The sequence below is a fragment of the Mixophyes fleayi genome, chromosome 7 (genome assembly GCF_038048845.1).
Source record: "Mixophyes fleayi isolate aMixFle1 chromosome 7, aMixFle1.hap1, whole genome shotgun sequence".
Classification (NCBI taxonomy): Eukaryota; Metazoa; Chordata; class Amphibia; order Anura; family Limnodynastidae; genus Mixophyes; species Mixophyes fleayi.
The window spans coordinates 119,604,257-119,627,134 of record NC_134408.1 but is presented as its reverse complement, the minus strand read 5'-3'; the positions used below and the strand labels follow the sequence as shown (position 1 = coordinate 119,627,134).

Genomic DNA, 22,878 nt, shown 5'->3' with positions numbered 1-22,878 from the left:
GTGTTTTGGAGTATTGGTATATTTAAAATATTACCAGTTAATGTGCATATTGAAAGTATGAGTTTCAGGGAGATTCAGCGTAGGGGGTATTTTCTATATGTGGGCAAAAAGTGGAGTTTGTATGTTCACCCCATGTTTGCGTGGGTTTCCTCCGGGTGGTCCGGTTTCCTTCCACACTCCAAAAACATACTAGTAGGTTAATTGGCTGCTTTCAAATTGACCCTAGTATCTCTGTCTGTGTGTTAGGGACTTACAACTGTAAACTCCTTTGGGGCAGGGATTGATGTGAGTGAGTTCTCTGTACAACGCTGTGGAATTAGTGGTGCTATATGCATAAATAAATGATGATGACGATGATGACAACCCTTTTAAGCTAAGGCTCTGATCACATCAATGTGTTTGTAAAACAACACGCATGATTGGTTCATTTTTCAAGAATTATTTTTCATAAATTATCATATACAAAATAGAAGATGTGGAAATTTCAAAATGCAATGTTGTGATCAATAGCAACACAATAAATGTTCTCTATTTCTACTGGGTTTTGTGTGTTTTCAGATGTGTATTATATATTGGGATTAGGGGGTATGGGCCAAGTATGCCTTTCATTTATGGTTCCTGCTTCACTGTATTGGATTATTGCTTTCTCATTTTACCTACTTTTCTATAACCAACAAAGCTATACCGGTTTAAACAGCCAAGTTAATTTACAACATGGGTTTTAAAAGCTATGTATACATTGCAAACATGGGAAGAAGTGTGAAGTCATTTGGAATATTTTAAGATATGCGGTGGCTCTTGTGGACTTTATAGATAGATTAAAAGAATATTACCATGACTCTCTCTACCTTTATATATGTGTCTGTGATGTTTCTATCTTGTTAGTATCAAGTCATGGCATTTTGATGTGGTTAGGCAAAAAATAACTACAGTGAAGGGTTTTGCAGGAGCTCAGAGACCTGTTCTTTTGATTACACTTTAAAGCCAACAATGTAACAAGACAACTAGGAAAAGGTCAGATAGAGAAAAGGAATGTGTTCCCTGAAAAAGGTCATTATTTTACATGACTGACGTGTAGTACACAAGCAAATGAGCCACTCCTTCATTGATGTGGCATAAAATGGGTGTAATATACCTTCATATATCAGATTTACATCTCAGAGTGAATAGTTATCCTCATTACAAATTAAAATGCAAGTTACTATGTGGAAGGAATCGCAGAAGAAAAGAGAATTGTCTATAGATGGTGAATGTACAGACGCCATTAAAACAGAAATTGAAGTACACACTGAGATTATATCATACTTGCCAACTCTCCCTGAATGTCAGGGAGACTCCCTGAAATAGGAGTGATCTCCCTCACTCCCTGAAGAGTCTGACATTCTCCCTGATGCTGAGCCAGTACAAGACGTGGTTGGCTTTGCCATCTGTGGCACGGTGAAACAGTTCATAAATTGTGTCCTATGTCCATGTATTGATGCCTATGGAGGTGGCCATTATCATGGAGACCAAGATTTAACCAAAGACTGACAGGTAAGACAACATGACTTCAGTAATGGAGACAGAAATGTAAAAGACACTTTAGTCTCTAGAGATTCATTAGCTGCTTTTCTTTAACGCATAGTTGCCTACTATCCCGGAATGTCCGGGAGACCTCCCGGGAGAGCAGGGCAACCTCCCGGTTCTCGCCCCCACAAAAGATAGGCGGTGGGGCCGCAGCTTAATCACGCAAATACCGCGTCATCTTAGCCCTGCCCCCTGCTGTAATTGGCCAAAATTGTGACATCCGTTTAGGGGGCAGGGCCAAAATGTTGTGATTTGTCAAGCCTTGCCCCCACACGCCCACCTTCCCCGGGATCTCCCTGAAGCCAATGAGGAAAAGTTGGCAAGTATGGATTATATCAAGAGTAAAGTTTGGAGGTTTTCCTTTAGAAAGAGGCTCTGCAGCAGCTGCAAGCTGTGGTTCTTGTGGTGTAAAAGGGGCCTCTTACGGTGGCAGAAATCACAATCTCTGGGGACAAATGCTAGTTGCTTTAGAGGCTGTGGGGAGTATACATCTTTAGAGAAGGGTCACACACTTGTTGTATTACAAGGTGACAATGACAGCTGCTGTGAATAGGATGAGTGAACCAGTTCCGACTAAAACATTTTATTTATTTCTCTCCAGGCTGATGTGACTCTTTTTACACTAAAATGGGATTCATTCCAGGAGTTGGCTTAATAACGCATTACAATACATAAAGACTTGGTTACACTCCTGCTGTTATATGCCGATAACTGGGAAATGATTCCTTAGGCTACATGCATCTATTTTCTCTCAACTTTACACCACCCTGCTATGAAACCCTGTAACCACTCGTCTTCAAAAGTGATCACTTCACTGTGCTAAAACGAGAGCTTGTAATGTGTATTGCTCTGCTAGTCATTACATGCACCGCTTATATCTTTTCGTTGCGTGGGAATACAATATCATATCTGCAACGTTACCTGTTTGTCTATTTATATTATATGAATTATATTTTTAATACTTTAATCCTGGGGTATAAAATCTTTTTTAGTCCAAGGGCCACATTGGGAGATTGTACTTAAGTGGCTGCAATACAAATTGCGTAAAAAATTTAAATACGTTTAATTTACTACAGGAAAAGAATAACCTGCTTGCAGTCATGCCATACCTATCAACAATGCATGTTTAGGATTGTGTGTGTTGCCATTATGCATACCTCAAGGGGGCGTCTCACCTCTTACACATCCCTTACCCAACTCTGTAGCAACACATTTCCTCACAAAGCTCCGCAGTGGTACAGAGACAGTCTGGCAGTGAACCAAAATGCAGCTCACTCATTCAGATCTCAATGACGATCCGTTGAGTTTCACTGCAACTACAGGGTTTGGGTCTGAGAGAGTTCCCCGCTCCCCGCTGGTACAAGACAGATATAGGGGGGCCCATATTTGCTGGGACAGAAATACTACTTTACTTTTATTTGTCAGGGATCCCTGTGTATCTGATCTGCTGACAGTGGGCCACAAAAACAGATGCATTAGTGCTTTAATATGTCTGTAAGGTTCCATTGGATTTGACTAGCAGTTTGTAGGAAATATATTATGGGTGGATGATAAAAAATAATCTCTGAAATGGAGTTAGAGTTCATTCCAGGGTCTGATCAATCATTAGGCTCCCGGGTGGGGGGGTGCAGTGCTGCCGGCATTTAATATATATTTTTTTACCTTTTGTCTAAAAATAAAATGACTGGCATCATCAGGGCTGCCCCTGGTCTAAAGGGGTTGGCCCTGTCAGTCACTATACAGACAGGCAGCTTGACAGCAAATCCGATTCTGTTAGCTGTCTGTTCCTGCGGCCACGGAGCTCCGAGTCCAGTCTCGCGAGATTACCTTACCTCACGCGACTTGACTGAGCACTCTCTACCCCTGCTCTGACAGGCAGCTAACAGCAAGCGGATTTGCTGCCAGGCTGCCTGTCATGTAGAAGAGGATGACTGCTGTGACTAAGGTAAGTGGGTCTGGGGGGGGGGGATGGCTGCAGGGGAGGAGGTAAGAAAAATAGCTGCAGGGGGGGAGTAAGGAATAAAGCTGCATGTGGGAAAATAAGGAACTTGGCTGCAGGGGGTGAGGTAAGGAAAATGACTGTGGGGGTGGCGGTGTCTGTAGGGGGAGGTAAGGAAAATGGCTGCAGTGGGGGGCGGTAATGAAATTGGCTGCGGTGGGGTGGTAGTGATCACTTGAATGCCAAATACTAGTCACATGGGTCTGGTAGATGTTTTTATTTTATTATAGCTCTTTGCCACAAATGTTCACATATTGTCTATATATGCCTGTGCTAGGGGTAGTTGTATCTACCAATAATGGAATGTTGTGTTGTGTTAGCATTTTGCATTATAATACAATGTTGCATATTTTCAAGACAGGACCCCAACTTTTCAGAAGCCAGCTAGACGATAACAAAGCTGCAAGAACAAGCAAGAGAGAAGAGCAAGAACGAGAGAACGGCACAATCTGTCTAAATTTGAATACTGGAGAATACTCCTGAATATTCATATTAGGAATATTCCTATACATCTATACATCATGTGAGGAAGGGGATTAGAGGGCAATACAGGTGTATTATCCTAGCGCGGCCAGAAGCCTTTATCAGGACCTGGTCCCTCCTCTGCCACGTTAAGCTTATTTTTCTACGTTATTCCATTCAACTATTAGCTATTAGTCTAAATCAGGCATTCTCTAACCTATAGGTTGGGACACAAAATGGGTCGCAGTAAGGTCGCCATGACCCTCTCTCAGCAAACTTACTGACATTCTACAATTCCTACTTATTTAAAATACCTTATTTGTCGACAACAGTGGAGTCCGAGGTATGTTATTGGTGAACAACTAAACAAATGGTTACAAAGTGATTCATGGACAAAGGTCTGGAAAATTATGAAAGCCTGAACGTCTGGTCTGAAACCATAGACAATACTTCTCCAATACAGGTAAAAACAACACACAATATATCTGACTTAATAAAAATGCCTTTGAACATGTCGTAAATAAATCTATCTAAATAAACTAAGTTTAATGGTAAAAGAAAGTTTCCAAATATATTCTTCAATTAACTTCTCTTTCAATTAGATATTATTTTTCATTATTCTATGTAAATATCTGTAACATTATTGTTACATAGAGTAGTATTCCACACAAATAGAGTAGATTTTGTGCATTTTATATATTCATTGTTCGGCTCGTTAACTACAAAAATAACTCACCTCGTTGACATCCTCTATTGAAGTACTGTTTAGATTGCTGGAAACTTTTTCCTGCTGCTTTTCCACATTGGAATTCCAGACAACACTCTCATGCTCCAGGCTATCAAGCTGCCGCTGCAGATCATTTAGGGGTATAGTAATGTGTTTCTATAAAGAGAGTATGGTACAAATTAGAAGCATATAGATTTTCTGATACATTTCCAGCTGTTGGTGCCACTCTGTATTTCCAGGGCTCTGCCTAACCTTGCTGGTTTGAAAGCGTTTGTGCCTCTCTCTGTATTCTATCCACATTTTGCCAGTAAAGAAAGCTCTGGCTTCTCTGCTAGTGACATTACACCTTCATCCTAGCTGCTGGAATCCCCGGACTTTCAGTGTGATGTACTACTTCATCCTGTCCAGAATGGGAAGACAGAGGATGAAGACACACTGGGAGGGATTCCTTCACTGGTCAAATTTGGCGAGAATACTGAGTGAAGCACAGAAAATGTAATATACCAGAAAGGCCTTGGTAAATAGTGATTTATGTTTGCTGTTGACTTTACAGACTGGTCATCAGAGCCTAAAAGTTCATGCTGTGACTTATACTTCCACAACAGTTGGAGAGCCACAGGTTGTCTAAGTTTGGTCTAATAATAAGCACTAGAAAAATAGCTTGGTCCACCTATTGGCCACAGTTGGTATTGCATAAGCTGCACATCTCTTTTCTTTTTTTCAATCACAACTTCTAAAGAAATAATTAATTAATGTTCATCTGCATAAACCCAAAATCTTGCCTAAAAATCCCTTATAGGATAAGGTATTAATGATAAAGAGCCTGAGCTACCCTACCACTGCAGCATCATAAAGCACAGAATCACAATCCTTTTATTTGTGTTTATGTACATTCACTTTTTAGTATTCATTGTTCGGTATAATTGTTATGTGTTATCTCACTAGGTGCTTATAGTAAATAAAAATATCAGAGATATTAGCATAAATAAAACCACAAGTAAGAAAACTGTGCTTCCAGCAAACATCATCATCATCATCATCATTTATTTATATAGCGCCACTGATTCCGCAGCGCTGCACAGAGAACTCATTCACATCAGTCCCTGCCCCATTGGAGCTTACAGTCTAAATTCCCTAATATAGACACACACTCACACACAGACAGACAGAGAGGGAGACAGACAGACAGACAGGTAGACAGAGACTAGGGTCAATTTTTGATAGCAGCCAATTAACCTACTAGTATGTTTTTGGAGTGATCTTACTTACAGAATAATGTGCTGTGGATATGATCTGTGTTCCCAAGTTAAGGATTATTTTATACAGACTGTGGATATGGGCTTGCTGCTCCCGTCTCTTCACTAGCTGAGTGTCACTGATAACATGAGCTGGTGTCGGAGGTTCCAGTTCTGTCTTAAGAATGTTCAGCTGCAGAAAAAGATAGGAAAGAAGTAATGTGTATGCAATAAATAAATGAAGACATCTCTTTGATATTAACTATGCTTATCAGATCAGACATGTAAATCCTGAGACAAATGAAACACAAAAGTTTCTTTGCAATTTGTTCACATGCCTGCATAGTAAAATCTGTACTATGTGCAGCTACACGTGTAATTCATATGTGTCTGGATGTGTATAGCTAATCGGATGACCCTAAATATGTTCAGTTTCTTTTTCAGTCCTAAATTATGTGAAGCCCTACAGGAATCTTTGCCCACCAGGTCTTGATTATCCAATAGACTCACTAGGCTGCAGCCTAGCCTAGGGTGCAAGGCTTTTGGGGGCAAACATATCTAACATAATAGACCATGCCCTGATCCACCCAAAGCACTACCCGATCCAAAAAAACCCTCTCCTGTCTACTAAACCACACCCCAAAGTCGTGAAGCTCCATTCTAGGGGGTACAGTGGCGGATCCAGGGGCTTGCTGCCGGCGGCTGCACACTATGTGCAGATCCGTTCAGCAGAGAGAGTTAGGGAGAGAGTCCTGCCCAACTGCTCTGATTGACACAATCAGAGCAGCCGGGCAGGACTCTCTCCCTAACTCTCTCTGCTGAACGGATCTGCACATACTGTGCAGCCGTCAGCAGCCTTAGGTGTCAAAAAGGGGGCGGTGCTAAATCGCCCCCCCCCCCCCCCTAAATCGCTCCCGGTACAATTAACTTCTGGATCCGCCCCTGAGGGTATATTTATGAAACTGCAGGTTTGAAAAAGTGGAGATGTTGCCTATAGCAACCGGATTCAACCTATCATTTATTTAGTACATTTTACAAAATGACAGCTAGAATTTGATCGGTTGCTATAGGCAACATCTCTACTTTTTCAAACCCGCAGTTTAGTTAATATACCCCCTAGACTTAAAGGGCAGAGGACTCTTCCTAGGTAAAAAAAAAATGCTGCTCCTTATAGAATACAGTAACAAATACAGAGAAAAAGGGATGCAATTTAAACTACAGAGTAAGTCAGATGTACAGCCTATACAAAGAGTGTAATTAATGAATCGCTAAAAACAAGCCCTTAAAAAAATATATGGTAAATGAGAACTTATATTAAATTATTTGAAAATGGGGAAGTGGGATGTAATAGAATAAAAAAGAAGTATAAACAACAAGGGATAAAAGTGTAATAAGTGACACTGGTAATGTTTATAGCTCTGATACTGAGTAAATGGTGTATGGAGCAGTAATAAGAATTGAGAGATAACTTGAGACTGATATCAACTATCAACTGGAATGTAATGTAAGGGCTGAATAGGGTAAGATTCAGTCAAGTTCCTATGCTTGACTTCCCTTAATGAATGAGGCCCAATATGTCATTATCAACAAGAAATGCGCAAAATTCATATTTTAGGATTAAGACAAATTCTTTATAGAAGTTACCACCAAATACTGGCCTGAGTCAGAACTTCCATATTAAAATTATGCAGAAAAATGCAAATTTATTTGCAGTTTTACCTCTTGCAATTGATAACGCTCTGTTCTAAAGTACAGGGAAATTCAGATGATTTCGTTTCTGGCAACCCTAAATCCTGAGTCCTGAATTGGTGTATTCCTGTTGCCACAAAACTACATGTGTGTGCAACAGCAAGAGCAATATAATGGTGTGCGTGCTCTGTCGATTAACTTTATAGCTGCTATGTTTTGTTTCATACAGTAGACATATAGTGTTATTATTTATACATCTATGTGAAACACTGGGGTTGTTGTTCACTTACTTCTGTCTTCATCTGGTAAAATTCTACAATTTTGTTAAAAATGTCTTCATATTCCGTAATACTGTCCTTCAGCCTTTGACGATGCTGAGCAAGATCATTGTTAATCTTTCCTACTTTTTCATTTGCGTGTGTTCCTTCCCGAGCAAGGAGTTCAGAAATCTTTACTGCGTGTTCCATTTCATCATTTAGTTTCTGATGAGACATCATATATAAATCATAATACCACCTAACAAACCTCTGCACCTGTTGCTTATGTTCAGTTCACTTGTAGAAATCTTAGACAAAGCTCATAACCTAGGTCTCAGGACTTTGTTCCTGGTTGTAGTAGCTCTAGTATCTTCACTGTCCACATCAAATGTTATATAATTCATTGTTATACATAAATAATCTGGTATTTGTTAATTTAATGTATGCCACTTGTAGGGGGTGCTCTATCTTGGTGTATTCTCTGTATTTTGGATGGACTGGGCACCTGTGCACCAGCATCACCAACAGCCCTTCTCACTTCAGTCACCAACCCCTAAGACACTATTTGGGGTTCCAGGAATGATGTCGTGTTCCACCCCTGACTGGAACACACTAATCTGCAATTAGAAGCACTGTTTAAGTCTGTAGTGATGGGCTTGGTTATAACTAGGGGTTGTGATATTATCATTGTTACTCCTGGAATAATACAAACCCTACAACAGATAATAAAAGCATTTCAAATGAAATTGAAATAACATCCTGTAACCTTGGGATATAATCTGGTAGTCTACAGTAAGGCAATACATTCGCTCTCATATGCATCACCCCAAGTAAGCCTACAGCACTGGGGATTGTGTTGGTGCTATATAAACAAAGATAATATAATTACAATATGGCAATTTCTAACACAAGTGATCACAAACACATTAGCTTCTTGTTTTCAACATGGATCATCAGATACATAACTAAATAAAAATGGCAATTCAACAATTCAAAATTACTGAAAGAACAAGAAAACCACAAGATTAGGAAGAGGCTTTGGCTGTGAAACTGACAGGCCCCAGTCCATATGGTATGATGTTTTATTAATAGCATTTGGGCTGCAAGCACATGGTTGCAATATATACACGTCCGCCTTTATGTACTTTATGGCCCTCTTCAATACGTAGACAGCATTGTAATAGTCCACTGTCATAGTGAAGGGTATGGGGTTCTAGAACTATATTCTTATTTTCTTACATATTCTTATCTTTCTGTTCCTATTTTTAGCCAGCAACCAACAGATTTTCCATCTGAATTCTGTCCCTTAAGTAGAACTCATAACTGACTCAAACAGCTTGAAGGACCATTGCCGGCCCTTATTGTAAGAAGAGAGCTACTATGTGCAGTACCAAAGAAGTAATAGTGGTAATAAAATACGGTGGTACTCGTTAGTCCTACGCTTCTAATCCGGACAACGAGTATATAGACAAACAAAATGTGATCACTATAAGAGCGACATGGTTTAAATGAAGACTTAAAACAGATATGGGACATTTCCAGAGACACTCACATCCAGACTGGTAGAAATTGCGAACATACTGCATGCCGGCACTTCACTTTGATGTCAGAAAACAGAGTGACATCGAGACTTCTGAATTTAAAGCGGCAATGGCAGGACCCGGCAACTAGACAATTGCCGCTTTGAATTCAGAAATCTCAATGTCACTCTGTTTTCTGACATCAAAGTGAAGTGCCGGCATGCAGTATGTTCGCAATTTCTACCAGTCTGCATGTGAGTATGTCTTCAGAAATGATCTATGTCTGTTTTAATGTAAGTCTTCATTTAAACCATGTTGCTCTTATAGTCATCGCATTTTGTATGTCTATATACTCGTTGTCGGGATTAGAAGTGTAAGAATAGCGTAGCTCCCCCATAAAGTAGTACAAGTATAGTGCTAATAATAAAACGCATGGAAAAAAATAAAGCTAATGAATTGCACGGTAAGGTAACGTGTATCTATAAATGTTTTATTTACATTGTGCCATAAAAAATAGGCATAAATTCATTATAGTAAAAGTAAGTACAATAATAAAATGGCAGCATGGTGGCTTAGTGGTTAGCACTTCTGCCTAACAACATTGGGGTCATGAGTTCAATTTCCAACCATGGCCTTATCTGTGTGGAGTTTGTTTGTTTTCCCCGTGTTTGCGCGAGTTTCCTCCGGGTGCTCCGGTTTCCTCCCACACTCCAAAAACATACTGGTAGGTTAACTGGCTGCTATCAAATTGACCCTAGTCTCCCTCTCCCTCTCTCTCTGTCTGTGTGTCTGTGTATGTTAGGGAATTTAGAATGTAAGTCCCAATGGGGCAAGGACTGATGTGAGTGAGTTCTCTGTACAGCGCTGCGGAATTAGTGGCGCTATATAAATAAATGGTGATGATAATGATGAAGTGAATTAACACAAGTACAGATCTGCAATTAGCATCAAAGACATGGAGGTAAATGTATCAAGCTGAGAGTTTTCCGGCGGGTTTGAAAAGTGGAAATGTTGTCTATAGCAATCAATCAGATTCTAGCTGTCATTTTGTAGAATGTACTAAATAAATGATAGCTAGAATCTGATTGGTTTTTCAAACCCGCCAGAAAACTCTCAGCTTGATACACTTACCCCATGAAATTAAATTGCAGTCTTGAAATGAAGATGGCAATATTTGTCACAAGGTCTCAGATGGCAGCAAGAGATTCAGTTTCGGGTGGAATATGGAACAGGTTATCTTCGCTTATATGATGTTCTCGTACCTGAAATTTTGCTTTAATATTATACAGATTCTCTTGTGCAATTAAAATATTCTGGATGTCGCTTCCAAGGCTCAGCGAAGACAGAGGTTGTAATTCCTTCTCCAGTTCTTGGAATCTGCTAGCAGCCTAATAAAATAATGATCACCAGTTTCTCACAGATAGGGATAACTTTGACATCTTTTAAATGAACATGGTCTTAGCAGTGAAGATACTAAGGCAATAAAGGCAGGTATCACGCGTACAAAATCAATAAAAAGCAAACTGTATTTTATGTTTTAACTCTTGAAATACAATGACTAAAATACATCTAGGATCTTTTTGAGTCGGAATTTCTTGGCTTCCAGGTATGAGATATACTGTAGATTATATCAATAATATACAATTGGCCACTTTATAATTCTTAAAATTCTGATAGAGTGTAATTTCATTTTTAATTTAAAGTAGAATGTTATGTAAAGTGTATTGTAGTTAGTTCCAAATGCTAAATGGCAGATTCTGATCAACATGATATCCCACATGTGCGGCCAAATTGGGCACAGATCCAGCACATGGCGTTCTGGCTGAATGACTAGATCTGGATCTGGATAGTTTTACCCCTTATAACAGTGTTTGCCAACAGGGACAGGGACCACTAACATGGATGTGTACGAATTCCACATTACCTATCTATAATATGGGTATCAGTGACTTACTTAAAAAGACACTCATGTGGAAACAATTATTTATTTTGTGATTCGGTGAGAACACCTGGAAGCTGTGCACTGTTAGGGATCCATGAGCAGTTGAGAAACATTACCGTACAAAACATAGCGCCCTGTTTATCAAGCCTTTACTCCTGATAATAATAATGATGATGAGGTACAGAGTGCAGGCTCAGGCAACTTGTGGCTCTCGGGCTTCTGTGAAACTACAAGTTCCAGCACCTGGGGGAAGGAGGTGGGTTTCTGTCACTCCTAAACATTGTCTCAATGAGAAGCTATCATATTATGTAACATTTACGTCCTTTGCTTGACAAGGAATATATGTTACACTAATTATATACAAAGATGGCAGAACACTTGCCCATGAAGTGGGGAGAGTTCAACCACAGACAGAAATTAGCAAAGTTTTCAAAACCGTTCTGCAGAACATTCAGCTCACTTTGTATAGGGCAACAGAAATTTGCTCCTCAGTACAAAGGACTTTAATTCTGCTCCAGAGATCAGGGGGTCTACATTTTACTGTGGTCTCTAGAACAGACCTCTAGAAGAAAGTTGGCATTGAATAGTAGTCTCTAGTAGGCATTGTGTCTTGATTAGTCATCACGAGAATGCTCTTTGTACTGTAATGAGGTCACCAGAATGTTCTATGTATTGTAGAGTGTTTATTAAGATGCTCTCTGTATTGAATAACAACCATTCCAATGTTCTCTGTATTGTATATTGTTTATTAAGACACTCTCTGTATTGCCTATTAATTGTTAACGTGATCTCTGTATTGTATTTCAGTCATTTGGATGTTCTATGTATTGTATTTTGGTGCCTGTATTGTATAGATGTTACTAGAATGCTGTGTATTGTATATCAGTTACTAGAATGTCCTCCGGATTATACAGATGTTCATAGAATGCTCTCCGTTTTGTATAGAGATCACTAGAATGATCTGTGTATTATATATCGGTCACTAGAATGCTGCCTGTATTATATATAGAAAGCTATCTGTATTGTACATTTGACACTAATATACCCTCATTGGATAGTAATCTTGTGGGGCTGGTCTGTGTTGCATATGATTATAGCTATTTGACATAAACATTTTTCACTTACAGTATTTCATTGGCTATATAAAACCACCCTCATAGTAGACAAAACACACCCTCAAGGTTCTCATCATGCCCCTTTTTCTATTTTAACATATTAGTTAAAGGGCCACCTGCTTGTTATAGAATTTCAGGCTAAAAGATACAAGCCTGCAAAATCTTGCTGTAGCTTTGCTCATCCCTAAAAATAAACATTTGAGTGGCAATGAAGCACAGTACTGCTACCACAGTGCTGCACAGCCCTTCATCTGTCTTGGAAAGTGCTATCATCTGAATGTTGCAGTGGCGCACGCAGGGGGGGTTTCTGAGTCTCTAGAAACCCCCCCCCCCTACGCTAAATAAGTGGCCACTGTCCTATACAGCAGCCGCGGCGCTGTCAAAGAAGCGTCCGTGGCGGTGCTGTATTGTATACAGCACCGCCGCAGACGCTTCTTAGACAGCGCCGCGGCTGCTGTATAGGACAGCGCTGGCTCTCTCTCGTTTTTTTTTTTTTTTGTGTCGGTCCCCGAAAATCCTCCGTGCGCCGCTGTGTTGGTACACCCTTAGTGTGATCTGAAGTTTGCTAAGACAAAAAAAAACACCCTTTACTTCCTATTGAGTTAAACAACAACCAAGAGTTTCAGAACCTATTCCCACAACTGGACAAGGAGTAGGTAAAAAACAAATCATGAATAAATCCAATTGTAATCTTTTGCATCCTTCACTCTGTAAACATTTGAATTGTTTGTGAAGAGATACTGAAATTAAAATATGCATACAGCTCATATATACCAATATCAGCTGATCTTTAATTGTCTTCCATTGCTGGGTGGAGGAATTTACTTGATTGACATGTTGTCGCCAGGCAGACCACAGATTTGTTATCTCAGCCTTTTCCTTATTCAGATTAGCCATTGTATCCTCCACTGTCTGCATGTGTTTGTCCTTCAGAATTGTGTTCTTTTTCATCTGTAAACACAATAGTTCATAAGACTGCATTGATTTACTATAACAGTGATTTATACTCCCAAGTTCACTTGAGCATGTTCTTACATAAATACCTGAAGAGAATGGATGTCTGATGTGAATAACATTTATCTTCATAAAACTGCTTCAGATGTAATCCATAACCATTTGCATCTAATACTCAAACAGTTTCAAACTGAGACTAATATATATATTTCTATTATATGATTATATATATATATATATATATATATATATATATATATATATATATATATTTATTTCTATTATATAATTATATATATATATATATATATATATATATATATATATATATATATATATATATATCTATTTCTATTATATATATATATATATATATATATATATATATATATATATATAATATATTGTACATTAACTTCTGCCATTGAACTAAAATGCCACTTTAAATCAACCACGGTCGTATATGAAAGTGCAAATGCTATTTGTTCCTGTGCCACTTTTTCAAGATGTGTTTCACTCCTTTCACCATAGGCATCTCCAGTTGGACTCACAGTCCCAAAAACATAGTATATAGCTACAAAAAACAGTATGTGGGGGATCACCTCAATAATTTACATGATATACAGATGAAACCTGCAGACTACGAGTGCATTAGAGTAAAGGGAGCTAACTCTAGTCAGGCTTGGCATAGATGAATCAAATACCCTCTACAGGCTGTACTCAGTAATTGCGGACAGATGTCCTGGCATTGGAAGATGGTTATCTCATGTTAAAAAATGTGTGCACAGCACTAAGTCATACAGCTTTGCTTCTACATGATTCTTTGCTGTCCACAGCATGGACCCTCTGTGAAGGCTGTGATTTCTTTATGGCTATAACAGATGGATATGACATGAATACGGATGGGACAGTTTATAAAAGGAAACATGGGGGGGAGAGAGGCCCAATCTCTTTCTTGGAAACTGCTAAGCTCACGTTACACTAAAGGTATATATTCAAGAAGTTGTTTTAGATGTGGTAGCTACTAATGTATACAATGTATATAGCTAGTAATGTATACAATGTATACAGCTAGTAATGTATACAATGTAGACAGCTGCTAATGTATACATGCTTTATTAGTCTTTGTAATATGTAGGTTTGTATAAAGCAGGAAGTGTGAGTCCTTACTTTTATATCAATAAAAGGAAACTCATTTTTACAGGAAGTAAGCAATTTGGTATAAATGAGAAGCTCTGTGCACCCACATATGTTCTGCTCTTGTAAATGACCTTCATCGTAGGTAACTAAAAAATAATTGTATTCAGTATAACATACATTAAACATCAGTATCAAATAAAGCACTCAGTGGCCTCACCATTTTTATAATATTTAAACAATTTTGTCCCATATCTTGGACTGAGAAAAGCTCATCGAGCACACATTGTATGTGTCTTTCTACCGACTCCATCCTGGCCACCGACGCCTCCTCTGGATTAGGTGTATAAAATGCCTTTAGATTTTGGATGTGAGATTCCAGCTTAATAAATACAAAATACAATTTTGTTAGTCAAGACATATTAATGCTGTAACAAAACTATCCCACTAACTAAATAACAAGGAACAGTATTAAGCCCTGTCTGATTTTAAATTTGGAAAACTGAAGTGAAGCACTACTAGGAATAAGGGAACAATGGGCGGGCTGGCAAATTAAAGTCAGGGTGGGGGGAGGGCACTCGAGACAGCAGTCTATTAGCAGGTGCGGGCTGACAACAAGCAGCACAAGGGGCGCACAGGCGTCCGCATCACATGACACGCGATGCAGCCGCGTCATTGATGACGCGGCCGCATCACGTGTCATCAGATGTGGCCGCCTGTGCGGCCCGAACAGCGGTCACTCTGAGCAGCCCAGTGGACCGATGCACCCACTGCCCCCCGGGCCAGCCCGCCCCTGTCTATTAGGTACATTTGAAAGAAAGAAAAAATAGTAGTCCAAGGTAGCCCACTATGGGACCGACCCAAGGGGTAGATGAAGATGAAGGGAACAAGGAGCATACTATCAATTACCGCTGCTGAGTTTTGGGTGCAGGGTGGCTTTGGTAAAATTTTAGCCTAAGGCATTGCATATTAATTTCATTATTTATATATTCAATTTAAATTATACCTTCAAAACTTAATTTACCTCTTTTGAAGACTTTAAAAATGCAATGTATACATTTATAACTTCCAATTTCTCATCAATACTTTGATCCAGAGCTTTCAGTTTTTCATCTAGAAGCCGTGAGTTGCTAGTAAATACTCCGCCACCTGATGGCGCTGTCTGTGACACCTCTTTTATGAGTTCAGCAGCTGATTCCATATATTGGGATGCCTCCTGTTTAGGATTATACACAATGAGAACTGAACTGCCTTCAACCTTCTGACTACAAGATTTTCCTGGTGATCTTGGCACAGAGGTACTAAACAACAAGGCATATGCATTTGTTGAAATAGAAATATTGGTTCTGTTCTATGCTCTAAATTATGAGTTGTGTGCACCCTTCATGCTCAAAATTTTCTATTTGGATCACATTCTCAATTATGTAAAATAAATACAGTTAGCATAAAACCATTATATAATTTCTATGAACACACTTGCCCTAGATAAGTGTCTAATTGGCCGATGTGATCAATACAACTTTGTCTATAAATGTACCACCATGTGTCTACAGTGGGAATGGAGGCAAGTAGGTGGCCATGAACTGAGTTTAAATAGTGGAAGGAACAGCGTCCCAAACAACACAGAGGAATGTTATCAGGCGCTTTTGTCAAACTGATGCTTTAAGATTATAGAAACAGAATTCATACAACCAACTTCTTTGACCTTCCTTGGCCATATCAAATTTTTGGAACTAGGATATGACAGTAAGAGAAGAGAGAGAGAGATACAGAAGGGCATATTCAATTGTTTACTTTTTCTGCCGCGGAAAAAGTATTACCCTTGTTACGGTAATATGAGCCGGATTTCAGCTCGCAGCTCCCTGAGCCGCGAGTTGAAATCCAGCGTGAAAAGTACCGTAATAACGGTACTTCTACGCACTATTACCGTAATGACGGTAATAGTGCGTGGGGCGCATTACTTTTGGCTGTAACGCCAACAATTGAATATGCCCCTGAGAGAGAAAGGGAGGGGTAGATCAAGTGTGGGGGATTTCTTGCAATTTGTAACACTTTTTTTTACATTTATGACCCACTCTGACTGTTCCCCATATAACCTAATACATTTAGTTTATAACCTTTCTGTCACCTTTGTTTGTTTAGCCAATTCTCCAAGTTTATTCAGCACATCCTCACATTCACCGATACTCAAGCCTGGGTCACTGTATCTTTTAAGATCTGTATTTATATTGTGGATCCATGTCGATACCTAATAAATAAAATGTTCTAGTTTACTGGATTTTGTTTTAATAATACCAAACATAAAATAATAAGTAGACAGATGAATATAAAGCAATTTCTCTGCCGATTACAGACCAGTGCTGCCTTAGGTCTGTGTTCTATGGCCTTACACTACATGGTAGATGCAACTAAAATACAGTCCCCTCTATATAATTCTCTGTATTTCTCAACACAATACTGATAATCTATAAACCAGCACGTTCAATACAATGGGCTTGATGCTGGGTTGGTCGCAAAATGGGTGCAACTTAATAAAAAATAAAATTAAAAAAAGGGACACAAAAATAGAGTATTCCTGACCATATACAGGTCCGTACACATATCAGTGTATGGTTACACCAAGTGACCATGGCCTTATCTGTGAGGAGTTTGTATGTTCGCACCGTGTTTGCGTGCGTTTCCTCCGGGTGCTACGGCTTCCTCCCACACTCCAAAAACATACTGGTATGTTATTTGGCTACTAACAAATTGACCCTAGTCTGTGTCTGTCCGTCTGTGTGTGTGTGTGTTAGGGAATTTAGACTTCCCCAATGGGGCAGGGACTGATGTGAGTGAGTTCTCTGTACAGCGCTGCGGAATTAGTGGCGCTATATAAATCAATAGTGATGATGATGATGATATATTTGCACCTACCCCTGCGTGTTTCTGTAGGAAAGAGGTGTGGTTTAAGCATTTGTGAGCAGCATCAACAGATATGAGCATTGTTTGGGCGGGTCTTGGTGTGATTTGTAAAATGGGGGTGTTTCTAATTTGTGTCCCAAGTGGGAGCTATTAAAAGCATTACAAGCAATGTCAGACACCTGAACTTCTGTCATAAGAATTTGGATTCATTTGTAGTTTAGATTTACTGGGCCTTCAGTAAATGTGACTTTCCTTAGGTTCTCTATTAGGTACTGTTAGGTGCACGTCATCATACACTTAAGCTATTAGCAGCCCTACATGAAGGTTTAATGTTCAACACATAATACAAGGATTTAATGAATTAGCAATATGTAAAATGTGTCTTCAGTGCTCTAGTCAAAAATTAATTTTGGAGGAGGCAGGACTGTTTATTGTGGAACTTTCAGAACTCTGGGTGACATTTATGATGGACAAGAAACTTGGTGCGCAGCACAAAAGCTGTTTTTGCTTTTGCGACATAATTGCGCCACCTATAAAGCCGCCATCTTACCTTAGGAAGAATTTGACTTGATATTGTGCGGGCTGGGACCGGCCAGAAACTTTACCCAGCAGACCATAAAGGGAGTTGATTAGACAAACTTCGAGCCCTCCTTATGTGAGGGATCTCAACTTTTTCAAAGCACAAGCGCAGGATTTTGTATGTGTGGTCAGGTATGGAATAAAGTCCGCTTTTATGTGGGAGCTGCTGAGTGGTTTGAGGTACATGCACGTGTTCAGCATACAGATGTGTTCATAAGAAATAAAAATAATTAAAGCTTAAAGCCAACAACCAGTCACATAAATGCCTCATTGCCACAATGCTCCCATAACTGATTAAGCTGATTAATCACAATGTGAGAGTCAGACAAGCAGTTCATTAATAGCAACAGTTCATTCACAGTAATATGGAAAAAGTTGCTTTAATTAGGGAATAGGTCCAGAGAGAGACACAGGTAGACATTGCATGACTATTTTGGTGACACTCAAGAAGGCCATTATACCATCTACGTGCCAATGGATTATACAGGGTCACAACATGGAATGGAACTAATTACACTTTGAGGGTAGTTTGCAGCAGGCAAACAATTTACAGCAGAGTCTACTACATGTCCCTGGGTTTAAGTGTTGTATACTTTGTATACTGTACCTCTTTAAGATGACCCTCTAGTGACGCGACTATCTCCTGTTGCTTCAGAGAATTTTCCGTAGATACAGGGCTGTGGCAGGTTAGTTGATCTACTCTTTTCTGAAGGTAGCCAATCATTTCCTGAATTCCAGTCATCCCAGGGCTAAATATGAACCATACAGCTGTTAGCACCTCCATTGATTTGGGTAATAGCCAAGCACATAACATAGATATAACATTTCTGCTTTACCCAGAAGCCAGGACTCAGAGAACTGCATTCACTAATGCTCTCGGCATATGCCGAAACCTAATGTAATCATTATCCATTTCTTTTTTTGTATTAAAAAAGTGCGCCCTACCATCAATTTTCATTTGTGATTTTTTGTTATCCACTTTTTGACAATGTTTTAAATATTTTAAAATGTGTTCCATCTTTAAAGTTTGTGATTCGGTACAAAAACTTTTTATTTCTTTGTCGATCCAAGTACATTTATACCTTGTCCATTTTCGAGACAGGGGGCCTGATTCATTAAGGATCTTAACTGAAGAAACTTCTTATTTCAGTCTTCTAGACAAAACCATGTTACAATGCAAGGGGTGCAAATTAGCTTTCTGTTTTGCACATAAGTTAAATACTGACTGTTTTTTCATGTAGCACACAAATACTTGATAGCTTATTTGTACACTGAAATTTAAAGTTGATATTTGTGTTCTACATGAAAAAACAGTTAGTATTTAACTTATGTGCAAAACAGAATGCTAATTTGCACCCCTTGCATTGTAACATGGTTTTGTCCAGGAGACTGAAATAAGAAGTTTCTTCAGTTAAGATCCTTAATGAATCAGGCCCAGAGTTTGCATTTGGTTCCATATTAGAGTAAACACTTTTATTTTATTAGATAGAAAAACAGTCAATTAGCAATGAAAAACATAGCGGTTAATTTTTTTTCTTCTGTCCATGTTTGTGTCCAATTTAAAGTTACTACATTACAGATTGGGTGCTATCTCCTGATTGTAATATTGAGAGTATATATAGTTAAGCGTATAAGGATACCAAATAACTCTACTTTACTTTTTACACATCTTTAAACAGTTACGGGGTTAAAAATGCGGGCATACAGTTTATTTTTTTTAACAGAAAATTCCCCCGATGATTTAGAGAAATTCTAACAGGTCTTCCGTGTTGCTTTAAACTGGTTACACACCTATGCAATTATCGTGCAAATCACGCGATTCACAGCCGCTTGGTCAAATACTGCAAGAGTGTGTACGCTCACACAATCATTTTATCGTACCAAAACACATTACATCTGTTTATTTGGTTTTATAAACTTCAATAAAATCATGATACACGATGAATCAATGTCTTTTGCAGCAGATGGTTATGAGAGATGTAGATCACAGATCTAAAGTTAAATTGGGTAGGTGTGTACACATGAATCGGCAAATTGTTAGAGACATAGCATCTGAAGCATGATTGCATAGGTGTGTACCCAGCTTAAGATACAAGTTGAGGCAGGGAGGCAGGTGATTCAATCTCCATTGCTGTAACCCCATTGTAGGTACCTCAAATCCGGGAGTATAAATTGTCTTTTGAACCAATATCTCTGCTGATACTATATCAGTCACAGTTTACAGCAAAGAATATATTGTGTAAAATACATTTATACAATAGTTAATTATGTTAATGTATTTAGATATAAATAGTAATAATAATACTACAATAGCTAGAAGCATTACATTTCAAACATTTTCTTCCTCCAAATCTAAAAGAATGGGTGAAGAATAATTAATTGCGGAATCACCTGAATGGGGAACAAGCCTGGAAGAAGGAGAGCCACAGATCCCAGACCTCGGTGAAAAATCTTCATCATCATCATCATCATCATCATTATTTATATAGCACCACTAATTCCGCAGCGCTGAACAGAGAACTCACTCACATCAGTCCCTGCCCAATTGGAGCTTACAGTCTAAATTCCCTGACACACAGACACACAGACTAGGGTCAATTTGATAGCAGGCAATTAACCTACTGGTATGTTTTTGGAATGTGGGAGGAAACCCATGCAAACACGGGGAGAACATACAAACTCCACACAGATAAGGCCATGGTTGGGAATCAAACTAATGAGAGGCAGAGTGCTAACCACTAAGCCACCATGCTGCCAGTCTTGAGGAGTTGCGAATAATGCTAGTCATGTATTTCATTCATTGAGTCTGCGAAACTCTGTTAATGGTGGTCTGCAGGGAAGGTGGAATCTGCTGCCTCTAATTCGCCACAATTGGCATGTGGCTGCCGAGCAGATGTGTCTAAACAACTTATTCTGATGGCGAGTTTGGGTTCCAGAGGAACAACCACCTGTAGAATCCCTTTTATCAGCTGTTTGATCTCAGAAACGTGTCAGTTTCAGGCACGTCAACCAAATATTGAGGAAAGAATCCTCGTGGAAACACCCCTGCCAGCAGTGATCAGAGGAGTCAATAAGAATTCTATGGAGTAGCAAGGGCACATAGTACCAACTAAATAACATCTTGTAGGTGTTCTCTTTAATTCTAATGCAAATAGAGCTTGAGGCAGCATTCTCATGAATCTTGGACCATTCATCATCCATTTCGTCAACGTCTTGCTCCCAAGCTAGTTCATGAGGGTCCCTGGAGCCTGAAGTAGATGGCGCGAGTGCATACTAAAGTGTAGAAATGAGACCCTTTGTGGAGAAGTTGCATAGGCAAAGAGATTCAAAAGTAGTAGGCAGCGGGAGAAAAGGCGAGATTTGACTGTGTTATGGAAGTGTCGTAGCTGAAGGAATTGGTAGAAGGAATGGGATAGCAGTTTTGAATGTCTGAAAATTGAGGAAATAGCATGGTATATGTAAGATGATTGAGGTAACTGATTCACTGTGTGTGCCAAGGCTGAAATCAGGGCTGCCAAGAGGAATTCATGGCCCCGGTACAACAAATTCATGGGGCCCCCCCCCCCTTATAGTTGAGTATGTTAAAAAAAATTGCGCCGCCTTACGGCGGTGCAAATTTTTTCGGGGTTAAGGCCATGCATTTGGGGGCGTGGCTAACACATCAAAATCACTAGGCTCTCAATTCGCCCGAGCGTCACATATGTCCAAGCACTCCTGACTTTCAGGACATCTAGCACCACAGCGTAGTATAGAAAAAATGCAGTGTGTACACAAAGAGTTCAGTCTTGGCCTGCACCTTACATTGGGCACAACACTCACCAAAAATTGACATTGTCCCTACTAGAATCACAACATTTCACATACTGTCCTGCTCTCTCCTACCTGTTCTTCTCACTTTCACCACCTGTGGCTGCATGTTTCTTTAGTTGCAGCTTGTCTGGATCCTGGAATGCTGGGGGCCCTATTTGGAAAAAAATAGCTACATTTAGATAATTCCAAACAACCCTGGCGTTAAATCAATACCATCCATGATTAATAATTAGGCCTTCCTCCAGCTCCAATATTACAATAATGTGCCCCTTCATCATCGCCATGCCTTATGATCACACTGCGCCCTCCATGCTGCTTTTGCCCCCTTAATCTGGCTCCTCTTCATCACACTATACTATGCTGCTACCCCCCTTTTTCAATCCCACTGTGTCATGCCTCCCCCCCCTTTTTAACCCCACTGTGGCATGCTGCCCACCATTTTTTAACTCCACTGTGACATGCTGACCCCTATTTTTAACCCCACTGTGCCATGCTGTCCCGTTTTTTAACCCCTCTGTGCCCCCTCATCTTTTAACCCCTCTGTCATGCTGCCCCCCTCCCCCCGTTTTTAACCCCTCTGTGCCCCCCTCATTTTTTAACCTCTCTGTCATGCTCTCCCCCCCCCCCCCGTTTTTAACCCCTCTGCGCCCCCCTAGTTTTTTAACCCCTTTGTCATGCTGCCACCGTGTTTTTTAACCCCTCTGACATGCTCCCCCCCCCCCCCGTTTTTTAACTCCTCTGTGCCCCCCTTCATTTTCTTCCCTTCACTTACCTTTTCTCCTTTCTTCTTTCTTGGTCTTCTGTGCTGCTCTGTGCTCCATTGCTCCAGACTGACTGAATGCTGGGCATGACATGATGACGTCACACCCGGCATTCAGACAGTCTGAATGGAGCACAGAGCAGGAGGGATGCCGCCTCCGCGATCACATGAGTATGTTTTGGGGTTTTTTTTTAACTACCCTGCTCCCCCCACCAACGATTGAGC

General features: G+C 39.8%; 1 protein-coding gene across 2 annotated transcripts in view; it reads right to left on the bottom strand.

Annotated features, from left to right (window-relative positions):
* CCDC141 (coiled-coil domain containing 141) overlaps positions 1–22,878 on the bottom strand; it is a 125,616-nt gene that overhangs the window by 22,554 nt on the left and 80,184 nt on the right. For both annotated transcript variants that reach the window (XM_075180514.1, XM_075180513.1), the window contains exons 9-17: positions 18,691–18,832; positions 16,732–16,851; positions 15,628–15,819; positions 14,824–14,985; positions 13,287–13,463; positions 10,718–10,843; positions 7,969–8,160; positions 6,024–6,182; positions 4,764–4,910 (exon numbers count right to left, since the gene is read on the bottom strand). In XM_075180514.1, the coding sequence (XP_075036615.1) occupies positions 4,764–4,910; positions 6,024–6,182; positions 7,969–8,160; positions 10,718–10,843; positions 13,287–13,463; positions 14,824–14,985; positions 15,628–15,819; positions 16,732–16,851; positions 18,691–18,832 (1,417 nt within the window). The remainder of the gene's footprint in view (positions 1–4,763; positions 4,911–6,023; positions 6,183–7,968; positions 8,161–10,717; positions 10,844–13,286; positions 13,464–14,823; positions 14,986–15,627; positions 15,820–16,731; positions 16,852–18,690; positions 18,833–22,878) is intronic.